Consider the following 12301-nt stretch of genomic DNA (forward strand, 5'->3'; position numbering starts at 1 on the left):
CCTGCTGCTCCTCCTCCTGCTGCTCCTCCTGCTACTCCTCCTCCTCCTCCTGCTGCTCCTCCTCCTGCTACTCCTCCTCCTCCTCCTGCTACTCCTCCTCACCACCATCACTTTACTCCTGCTGTCGGACTCGGGCCCGTAACCTCCTCAGCGCCTCCTCCTCCTGCATGACTGTCACAAAGGTAAGATAGTCTTATTGATCATCATCATCACTGCCGATTAATCCCTTAATTTATGAAGTTCTTTGGGTTTTACGTCATAAAGACCAAAAAAGAAAAAGTTTTGACCCCAGAATGTGCTGATTTGCTTCTTTTCTGTTTAATTTTGATGTAAACTGTTTTTGTTTCCACTGTTTTAAACATCATATTTTTGTTTGTGCTTTTATTTTAAATGACTGTTAATTGTCTTAAAATATCTTTAAACTGGCTACTTTAGTCTTAAAATGTGTTTAAACCATTTTAAACAATACTCTTTTTTAAAGTGTTTTTAAAATTACTTCAAACATGTTTCATCTAGTTTAAAACATACATTATATTTTAAATGTGATGTCAAATGTCTTAAATTGAAAGTGAGTATTGTGTAAAACTGTTTAAAAAAAACATTTAGAACCAGATCTAATGCAGACAGATTAAAGACAAAGTGTTTTAAATAGCTTTCAATGCATTTTAAAGTGGTTTAATCCATACCTCTTTGTTTCATGTCTCACATTATCTTTAATTTCATAGCATTGAGGGTAATTCAATTTTAAATCATTTTAAATCCTTATACACAATGTTTTAAATGCATTTAACCCATAAGTCATTTTTGCTGAATGTTTTAAATTATATTTAATTTCACTGCATTAACAATAATCTGACTTTAAATGCTTTTAAATTGTTTTACACAATACTTTTTTAACGTGTTTTAAATAGCCAACATGTATTAAAATGACTTAAATCAGACGTAATCTTTGAAATTACTTAAAAAAAATTTAAATTGCCTTTCATCTGGTTGCAAAGATGTAGTTTGAAATGGCTTTAATTGTTCTTCATATTTCTCTGGTTCAATGTACTTTTAAGTCACCATAAATGTTACCTAATTAATTTTATTTTGTTTTAATTTTGCTGGAGTGGAAATTTTTACATCATCTGTTTAGTCTATAATTTACTGGGATTGAGAAAATCTAATTTTAACTGTTTTAAAACTGTTTTGGATGAAAAACACAGTTGTTTGAAATTCTTTTAATGTATTTTAAACAGTACATTAGCCATTTAAAAGAAGCAGGTTCAAACAATACAAACTGGTTTCACTGGCTGAATGTCCTGGTTTGGACTGTAGTAAACTGCTTTTAAACCATTTGAAATATGTTCTAAACTGGCTTAAATAAGATGTGTTATTTTTTCATGCTTGATCTCATGCGTGATCTCCTAAATACTGATGGCTTTGTTTTTACTGGCTTTTTAAGGACACCAAGGGCAGGCTGTTTGTCATGTTTATGACACTTAAAAAGGCCTTATGACATCATAAAGAGCTATAATCACCACATATATATTCACACAACCAGTTTGTTGTTGTTTCTGCATTGATATAAATGTGATTGTGCGATTGTTGAATCACATGCTGTTCCATCATTTCCGCCATGTTCTGATTTAGCATTTTACACTTCCAATGTCAGAGCACAAGGCATGATGGGAGAAAAATCTGCCATGAACTGAGTGTTAAGTCTTCCAGCAACAAAGCAAAGTAGTTTGTAGTTAATTTGATAGTGCTAATAAATTCTTTTCACTTAATTATTAGTAATTTGCTAGTGAGACAACTAGTTAACACGGTTAGTAGCCTCGTCTGCTTGTGTGGCGAGTTAGCGCGGATCCGGCTCGAAAACCACAAGCAGATTATGAAATCATTTAAAATGTGCGAGGTTTGATGTTTGTGTGTGACGATCAGCTCCACGTGCCGCCGTCACAGCAGGCCCAAGCGTGTCAACCAACGTCTGGCCCCGCCCACTTTTCTGAGACGTCAGACGTAGAGTTTGCGGCGACCGTGTGAGTTTACTGTGCAGCCGCGCCGTTGATGTGCAGTGACGGCCGCAGACTGAATCCTCTTAAACGGTGAACACACTGAGAGGAAACGAGTTCACCTGTGGAGAGAATTAACTCTGACTAAAATAGACGACCTACTGCCGACACACAGCCGTGGCCTCTTTCCTTGCGCCTGCGCGCCTCATGCACGGTGCTGTTTTTGCTGCGTTTTGGACTCAAGTCCACAGACGGTTGTGTGACTGTGTGGGAAGTCAGTAAGTCAGTGCTGCTGCATCGGTGCTTCTCCACTCCGAGGTGCCAGCTCAGGGGCACCTGACCTTTCCATCATCCAGGGTCACCAAATCCAGCTGAAGGCATCATGAGAATTTTAATGCATTTGTGCAATTATGGAAAGGACGTGGAAGCAGTGAAAGCTCCTGTAAAAACTGAGACAGTGTGGCGTGACGCTGCTGAGGCGCGGCGGGAAGGCAGAGAGGTGCTGATGGTGGAAGCAGAGAGTCGTCTCTGCCTGCCAACAGCTCAGAAGTCACCTTGGGACAGACACAGGACGAGCGTCTGTGCTGACGGAGCTGAACAGCCACAAAGTGCACACACACACACACACACCGCCGTGCTCTATCAGAGCTCGCTGGCAGTCCGGGCACACAGCAGACATTTTTATCCATGCAGTCCATCAAATGGGCGGGGCCGAAATCTTGCAGAAGTCGCGACGTCCTGCAGCAACTGTGGCAGCTGTCGGGTGGAGCTCAGCATCATCCACAAACAGATCAAGTAACAGCTACATCACTCAGTTACTTTGTAAATTCAAGGACTCAGCAGCAGTCCAACACTCAGGGAGCATTCACAGGTGTCCTTGAGTCCTGGATGGCAACCGCCCATGCACACTGCCAACCCATCCCAAGTGGCAACTTCCAGTGGTGGAAAATGAAGCCACCGCAGAAATGTGAAAACCAGCAGTTCCTTAAGTGACCACTTGAAGCTGGCTCCAAAAGTGAGCCAATGTCCACAGACCTTCCTGTGAAAATATCCAGATTTATAGCAGAAATAAGTATGTTTGCAGCCTGTTACCAAAAAACAAAAACAAAAGGTTTTAAGGTTTTGTTCTCTATAGCTAGCTTCCTTATGCATGATAGTGTTCGATTTTTTTTCATGCATCATCAGTTTAAACTATTTTAAGGCATAAGGGTACAATAATTAGGGGCGTGGTGTCCTGACCTGCAGCCACGACAGCTCAGGGTCCCACTAGGATATGCTGCTAATATCTCTGTCCTTTCTGAGCTGTTCATTATTCTTATTTATTATTTTATTATCTGAGATAATATGACTTGACTTGCTGTGTTGTTTGTCTGTGCTCCAGTATTTCCACTGAGTAAAATGTTGGGATTATTTAATTTGTATGTTAGCACTAATTAGCAGTTAGCCTTGGTAAGAAATTCCACTGATGGTGGACTGATTACTGACCCAATATGAAGCCACCTGAGACCAAACCACCGCCCAGACTGCAAAAAAAAAAAAAAAAAAAAAAAAAAAAAAAAAAAATATATATATATATATATATATATATACGAGGGCTGTCAATAAAGTAACGGTCCTTTTTATTTTTTTCAAAAACTATATGGATTTCATTCATATGTTTTTACGTCAGACATGCTTGAACCCTCGTGCGCATGCGTGAGTTTTTCCACGCCTGTCGGTGACGTCATTCGCCTGTGAGCACTCCTTGTGGGAGGAGTCGTCCAGCCCCTCGTCGGAATTCCTTTGTCTGAGAAGTTGCTGAGAGACTGGCGCGTTGTTTGATCAAAATTTTTTCTAAACCTGTGAGACACATCGAAGTGGACACGGTTCGAAAAATTAAGCTGGTTTTCAGTGAAAATTTTAACAGCTGATGAGAGATTTTGAGATGATTCTGTCGCTTTAAGGACTTTTCACGGTGCGAGACGTCGCTCAGCGCTCTCAGGCAGCATCATCAGCCTGTTCAAGCTGAAAACCTCCACATTTCAGGCTCTATTGATCCAGGACGTCGTGAGAGAACAGAGAAGTTTCAGAAGAAGTCGGTTTCAGCATTTTATCCGGATATTCCACTGTTAAAGGAGATTTTTTTAATGAAAGACGTGCGGACGGATCCGCGCGTCGGGACGCAGCCGATGCGGTGCGGCGGCACAGGAAAAACACCTCCGTGTTGATAACCATTTGTAAAATCCAGGCGGCTTTTGATGGCTTTCAGTGGAGTGAGTATATGAGAAATTGTTTAACAGGCAGGACATGTTCCAACTTGTCCTTAAGGCTTTCAACAGAGGTGTTTTTCCTGTGGCGGAGTGTCGCGGCGGCTGTGTCCCGACGCGCGGACCCGTCCGCACGTCTTTCATTAAAAAAATCTCCTTTAACAGTGGAATATCCGGATAAAATGCTGAAACCGACTTCTTCTGAAACTTCTCTGTTCTCTCACGACGTCCTAGATCAATAGAGCCTGAAATGTGGAGGTTTTCAGCTTGAACAGGCTGATGACGCCGCCTGAGAGCGCTGCGCGACGTCTCGCACCGTGAAAAGTCCTTAAAGCGACAGAATCACCTCAAAATCTCTCATCAGCCGTTAAAATTTTCACTGAAAACCAGCTTAATTTTTCGAACCGTGTCCACTTCGATGTGTCTCACAGGTTTAGAAAAAATTTTGATCAAACAACGCGCCAGTCTCTCAGCAACTTCTAGGACAAAGGAATTCCGATGAGGGGCTGGACGACTCCTCCCACAAGGAGTGCTCACAGGCGAATGACGTCACCGACAGGCGTGGAAAAACTCACGCATGCGCACGAGGGTTCAAGCATGTCTGACGTAAAAACATATGAATGAAATCCATATAGTTTTTGGAAAAAATAAAAAGGACCGTAACTTTATTGACAGCCCTCGTATATATACCTCTTCTTTCGAAGAGACTTCCAGGTGTCACTGGTTTGTTACCAAGTCTCAAAATGATACAGTAAGACAGGAAGCACTTGGACACTGAAGACTTGGACCATCACTGTGCTGTAAAGGTGTTGCCTCTGTCCAGGAACCTGATGACTCCATAAGAGCTTCTGAAGTGTCTCTTGATGGTCTCAAAGACAAAGGACCCAGAGACTGAAGGTTTCTACAAGTTTGACACTAACTTTGATAAACACAGTTTTATCATCAACAAATTACTTTTGCTTGCAGATGATCCCAGCAAGGTGTAATCTGAGCTAGTCAGTCAAGCTAACTGGTATGGTAAGCCGGTGTGTCGTCTGAGCTAGGCTACATAGTAATGCTTGGAGATATGGAAAGTCTTCTGTGTTCCCTGTAAATATAGTGAGTGAATAGATATGAATGAGTCCGTCTCCTCCAGTGAGCACGATCACTTGAAAACATTAAGTCTCCAAATTATAAGGTCCCACCGTGTGGCCAAGCTTCCCCCGCCGGTACAAACTGAAGCGTTCATGGATATGTCACAGTGATAATCCTGAAAAGGAGCGAGGCTTAGGTATTTTGGACAGTATGGCAAAAAATATCATGATTGGCCCAAGCGTACAGTTGTGGGTTTGAGACCTGTGATTTACAGTAAAGTGCTCAGTGTTCAGTCTGCAGTGTCTTCCAACAAGACGGAGGACAACAGAGGACATCTTCAGCCTTGATCGTTGCTCTGAGTTACCTTTCTGTCCGTTCCAGCTCTGCTCTCAGTCCATTAGCTGAACACTGAGCCATAATGGCCACCGCGGGGCCGCCCTTTGAAGGAACTGACCTTTCCAAAAGCCTGAGGTCAACCAGTCCTCTATCTGTCAAACTCTCCAACAATAAACCTTCACTTCTCATTAATAGTTGCAGCATTTCCCGAACAACTGAAATGCACCGTAACATATAAAAGCTGTTCTTTTACATTCCTACAATTTGTACAGCAGAGATGTAAAATGGTCCAATTGTTGCTGGTTGGGATCCATCCCAAAACTTTTATTCCTTTTTTCAGGAAATCTTGATTGCAAACCCTGGGTGGGGGGTCACAGCCGCGGAGGCAGGGAGGCAAGTCCCGAGCAGGCTCTTGCTTCTGGTGTCAAGCGCCCGGCCCCACTGGGCGTGACCGCTCCGGGGACAGTGACAGGTGGGATGTCTGACTGGGGCCGTCCACCTGTCAAACACAGGTGTCCTCAGGCGAACCTGGGGACGACAGAATCCTCCTGTGGAGCAGAAAGACAAAAGCTGGCTTGATCTTGATTTTCAGGATGAATTCAGACGGTGACAGCGGGGCCTCAGCAGGCTTCTCACTCTCTGGGTTTTAAGCAGGAGGTGTCAGAAAATGACCACAGGGAGAACTGGCTTGTGGCGGCCAAACGTCACTTTTTGATCCTTTGATGTCGACTCTTTCTATCATCTTCAAGTAGAATTCACCAAGCGTTGGATTGTTCACCTGCACAGCTGCACAGTTCGTCGTGCCAGTGCATCCCGTTTTGTCCTGCTGGATTCCACACTGTAAATAATCATTCTGTAGCTGATGACGTATTTGCTCTCTGAACTTGGCTGATGAAACCATCTCTCATCACTCCCAGAATCACAGAGAAATGATCTACAGCTGCAGGTTGTCTCGTGCTTGTCATGCATTGGAGAACGCATTCGGAATCTCATCTCAATGGTAATTATTTATAATATATATATATTGTAATGGATCAATAAAACAGATGTATATTCATCCCTTCTTATGAGTTAGATGATGTATATGCAGTGGTGGGCACAGTTCCGATAATCCGATAACCGATAATTATCGAAGATAATGTTTTCATTATCGGATTATCTTTTTAGATAACTTTAAAAACCATTATTGGACTAATTATGTTGCGATAAATTTTTGTCCAATAATTTTTAGACCGATAACGTGGTAAATAAAGCTGAACAGCTACATATTTATAAAACTTAATATCAGTTGAGCACCTACCTGGTAAATGTTTCGTAGCTGATGTGTAGTTCTACCCTCTGCAAAACAGAGAAGTGCTGCTTTAAGAAGAAACCACTCTATCCTCTGCAGGCAAAGGAGAACTGGTCCCCCCCCCCAAAAAAACCTCATTTCTTTTAACCCCATACTGATACGTGGGCAATATCACCCAAGTCATCCAGAGGCATACATTTTTTACTTATGGGTCAACTTTTAACCAAATTAATGTCAGCCAAGTTATTTAAATTAATATCATGTCTGAAGTTTTATAAAGTGAAAATATCAGATATATGTTTTCATTTTAAAGTAATGCGCTAATTTTTAAGGTTTTAGTGTGGATATATGCCGTGCCCAGCAGTGCATTATGGGTAGGATAGGGTAATCTCAGTATGTTCACGACATGAGAAATGCATTTGAAACACTCTGTTCAGGCTCTACGGACAACAGCATTAAACTCAGGTGCCTAAAACTCTGGTGAATATATTCTCTGACGTTGTTATAGACGTTGTTATTGTGTCTGCGTTTATTAAATTCCACGCATCTTAAATGTAGCAGACACGGATTATCTGGAATTTTGTTTTGGCAAGTTTTCAGGGTCTCTACTGCCATCTACTGGCCAGTAGTGTTCATTCGCCCTATTGACATATCCCATAACCCCTTGCATGCCAGAGAGTCAAACAATATAATCAACACGATGACAGTTGTAAATGAATATTATACTATAAAAATGTATTTTTTATGCTTTTCATCACATTAATAAGAGACTGCTGCATGATACCCTGAAAACTTGCTAAAACAATTATAACAAATAATCCGTGTCTGTTACGTTTAATCTGCGTGGAATTTAATGAACGCAAACTGAATTTCAGACATATTATATATATTAGTCTGGAACAAAGAGGACAACAGTGTTGTAAAGAACAATAATGAAGACATTAAAGAGCAAACTTCACTTTCCCCCAGAACGACATGATCAGGAAGCGATTGTAGCTCACAGCAGCTCCCACTGAAAATAACAGAGAGACAGACTGTGATTCTCACGTTTACATAAAACAAACACAATAACAACGTCTATAAACCCAGAGAATATATTCTTGCTCTTATATATATATACTTTTTTTAGTAACGAGTAATCTAACGCGTTAATCTTTCCAAATCAGTAATCAGATTAAAGTTACTTCTCCAAGTCACTGTGTGTTACTATTATTTTTGCGTTGTGGGTCGATAGCAGCATTAAACTTGATCCGTGGGCAGGAGGTCAGGTTTTCGACTGCACTGCCCACTTTAAGCGAGCTGTGAGCTTTTCATCCACGTTTTTTTGCATCAGCTCAACTCGTCCGCACCTCTTAAAGCGCGATGACAACAGCACACCTGCACTGAGCTTTACAAAGACATTTTTATGCTTTTTTTTCTCCGAGCCGCTCCGTATCTGCTGCTAAAAATGTTGTGTGGGCCGCCAGAAGAGGAGGTACTGCTGGCCCACCACCAGAGGGCGCCCTGCCTGAAGTGCGGGCTTCAGGCACGAGAGGGCGCTGCCGCCACGGACACAGCCGGGGGTGACAGCTGTCACTCATTATCTCATGACAGCTGTCACTCATCTTCACTTCATCATTCCACTCCATAAAAACCGGACGTCATCTCCACCGCCGAGATATCATCTACCTGTGAAGGTAACTTTCTCAGCCGTTGTTTTTGTCTTTTCAGACAGTGTTTGCTTCTGTATTGTCTGCAGTCAGTTCTGTGAGTGCTCGCAGCTGGAGGCTGAGTTTGTGATACGTGGAGAGCTGACGTCTTTGCTCCCCACGCCAAACTGTTGATAAGTACTCATTACTACTGCACGTGCCAGTTTTCTGGATTAGAGGTGGAGGTGGTATTCCCACCATTGCTGTTACTGGGTGTGCACGCACCCACATCTTACTGTCTTTGTTCTCGCCAGCAGTACCAGATCCGACATTCGGAGACGGTGGCCACCTGGGGACTCGGGACTTGGCGGCTCCAGTATTCTCCAGGTTCGGTGGCCGAGGAAATCGTGTGGTTCCGGTTCTTCTCAGGACAGACGTCTTCTATCCTCGAGCCTGCCCACACGTCACCTTTGTGGATTGACTGTTTGCATAAATTCTGTAATCCTCTGTGTTTTGGTTGTGCTCTTTCACAACAGTAAAGTGTTCATATTCGACTCTTTCATTGTCCGTTCATTTACGCCCCCTGTTGTGGGTCCGTGTCACTACACTTTCCCAACAAAAAACAGCTGATCCTCTGCGACGTGTCAACAACTAACACTATTTTCCACTCAAATGCACCTAAACTCTCTTTCTGAGGACCACATGATGTGAAAACGCAATAAAACTTTCTTACCTGTAAATCTGGTCATGTTTTCTGCATAAATAAATGTTATCCATTCTTTGTGCTCAAACGCCAAAGCAGGGGCGAATCCAGATGGAATGGGGGCGTGGGGCAGGGATGTGCCCCCCCACAACACCCCTAGATTAAAGGTTCAGTTTTGAAGCCTTTTTTAGCTACAACTACAAATACTACTTAAAATAATAATAATTTCGACAAGTAAAATGTTTAGAGAGAATTTAAATGTTAGAAAAATGTTAGAATTAATTTAATAGTTACATTTATAAACAATGTAGGTTAGAAATGGCAAGTTTTACTGTTACAGTGCTGTCAACAGTTAAATATGAGGTCAAGAAAGATTATTTTACTTTTTATAAAACAAGTATTTATTTTCATTGAAGTCAAGAAAGGGTGACTATAAAGTGAGTTTTGGCAAAACAGGTATCATTGTCATGTTGAGGTGGCAGAGGGTTGTTGTGGGCAGCTGGGAAAAGTAACTAAAAAAGTAACTAGTAATCTAACTTAGTTACTTTTCCAATTGAGTAATCAGTAAAGTAACGAAGTTACTTTTTCAAGGAGTAATCAGTAATCAGTAATTGGATTACTTTTTCAAAGTAACTGTGGCAACACTGCACACAATATAATAAAATGAGTGCACATTCTCTTCACATGCAAAACATTTTGCAATGACACTTCCAGGGCTCCGTAAAAATGCCTGTTTTTACAAATAAAAAAATGGAATATTATACAAAAGCACATTTATCTGTAAACATCAACACACGACACATTAATGTGTTGGTTTACATAATGAATGACTCAACCAATCAGTGTTTAGCAGAGGCACATTTTACCCAGAATCCTTTGCGATCTGTCTGTGTTTGTTACAATACCTCAGAATTAGTGCATTATTCAACATTAAAAGATATATGTTTTAACTTTGTAAGAATGACAGAATTGACATTAATGGAGTTATTCTATCAGTATTAATGTTATTTATAAATCAAAACCATAAGTCAGCACTGCTTTATTTTCCAAGACCTCCGCCTGACCGGAGCATTGTGATTGATAGAGAGCTGAGCTTTGTTGCTGCTCTCGGCTTGTGTCTGTGCTGGAAGCCATGTAGTAAACAAGAGCTTCCAGCAGGGGGCAGGATGTTCAAAGACAGAAGTGTGGGCTCATTGTTTGAGTCTGTTGTCGCTTTTGATGCTACCAGAAGCAATCGTGGTGTTAAAACTCAAATTCAGTTTATTAGTAGCTGCAGGTGTACCAGAGACAATACTGGAATTTATCGGTTGTCGGTTATCTGTAACTTCCAATACATTTTTGGGTGGTTTATCATTTTATCTTTATCAAAGATAACTTTTCAGTTATCTGATTATCTGTTATCGAAGTTAATTTTTTGGTTATTTGTGCCCACCACTGTGTATATGTAAAGTTACGAGGTCTGTCCATAAAGTATCGTACCTTTTTATTTTTTTTTAAACTATATGGATTTGATTCATATGTTTTCACATCAGACAAGCTTGAACCGTCGCGCGCATGCGTGAGTTTTTCCACGCCTGTCAGTGACGTCATTCACCTGTGAGCACGCCTTGTGGAAGGAGTGGTCACGCCCCATCGTCGGATTTTCATTGTCTGGAAATGGCGGAATGATTTGGGGTTTTTTTTTCCCCATCAGAATTTTTTCAGAAGCTGTTAGAGACTGGCACCTGGAAACTAGTCGAAAAATTTATCTGGCTTTCAGTGAAAATTTTACGGGCTTTACAGAGAATAAGGTCTGTTAGTACAGCTTTAAGGACCCCTTTAAGGACGCTCAGTGCGCCGCGCTCCGAGCTGAGACGACACGGCACAAGCCACCGGACCATTTCTGAGCTGATGGCTCTGTGGATACGAGACCGTCGTGTGCTCTTTCTCTGGTTATCACAAGAGCTGGACATCAGCCATTTTCCGGCAGATTTCACTTTTAACAAGAGATTTTGTCATGGAAAGCTGCGCGGAGGCCTCGCGCGTAAAGACCGATTCGCTTTGGAAGCGAGACAAAGGAACACCTCTGTTTCGGCGTGTCAGAGGACAAGTTTGGACATGTCTATCTCGGCTTTCAATGCTTACCAGTCCAGTAAGTATCAGTGAAATTGTGGAGAGCTGGACATGTGACAGTGACACGCAGTGACACACTGCGACACACAGTGTTTTTGAATAAGTTGTGCAATGTTCACAACTAGTTCATGACATTAATGCGTGCCAGAAGTTTTTCAAAATTTTCTTTGTTCACTGGCACAGAGCCACGCACAGTTTACGATGAGTTTACTCATGGGCACGCCAGATTGTGCAGGGATCAAATTCGTGCAAGTGTCAAGCGAGTCGAGGGGTGGTGTGGCGCCCCGTGGCACAATGAAAGTGAGAGGTGCACAGTCATAATGCCACAGGTGGCAGCTTCAGCCAAGCACATACACCAAATCTTGAAGAAATTCATGTTTTGCAAGACCTTCATTCACATTTCGGGAGAGATTTTTTTAGTATTTGCGATGTGCAGCTGACTTAGGTTTTGGGGGTGAACAGCCCTCTGACTCCACATTCTTCAGTTGTGGCTCGGCACAAACAGATTTACTGCCGTGGCATTTTACCGCACACACACTCTAAATCTGGAGATGTGGAAAGAAAAATTCCCATATGGACAACAGTTTTCAGAGTGTTATGATTCCAAAACCCTGAAATACATTTTTTTATGTTGCTTCTTAATTTCAGCCTCAGTGCGACAGATAAACATGAGAAGACTGACTGAAGAGTGCTGAGGTCTGATGAGGTCACTGGCTGTCAAAAACGTCCTGTCTGCGTCTGACAGAACCTGACTCAGGTCTACATCAGTCATCTCACGTCTCTTCACACATTTCAGATGAAGCATTTCTGTTTGTCGTCACAGAAGAAGATTTCGTTTCCGTTTCAGAGCAGTTTTTTTTAATCTAATCTAATCTGTTCAGTGAAGCTCGGCTTTTATTTGCTGACTTCTCCTCAGC

General features: G+C 41.9%; 1 protein-coding gene across 2 annotated transcripts in view; it reads left to right on the forward strand.

Annotated features, from left to right (window-relative positions):
* coro2ba (coronin, actin binding protein, 2Ba) overlaps positions 1 to 12301 on the forward strand; it is an 83119-nt gene that overhangs the window by 41 nt on the left and 70777 nt on the right. The window contains exon 2 of one of the 2 annotated variants that reach the window (XM_034183026.1): positions 92 to 182. In XM_034183026.1, coding sequence (XP_034038917.1) covers positions 168 to 182 — 15 coding nt within the window. In that variant the 5' untranslated portion in view covers positions 92 to 167. Of the gene's footprint in view, positions 1 to 38; positions 183 to 12301 lie in introns of those variants that run through there. The other variant, XM_034183019.1, reaches the window with a different exon arrangement.

Source organism: Thalassophryne amazonica, chromosome 2 (genome assembly GCF_902500255.1).
Source record: "Thalassophryne amazonica chromosome 2, fThaAma1.1, whole genome shotgun sequence".
Classification (NCBI taxonomy): Eukaryota; Metazoa; Chordata; class Actinopteri; order Batrachoidiformes; family Batrachoididae; genus Thalassophryne; species Thalassophryne amazonica.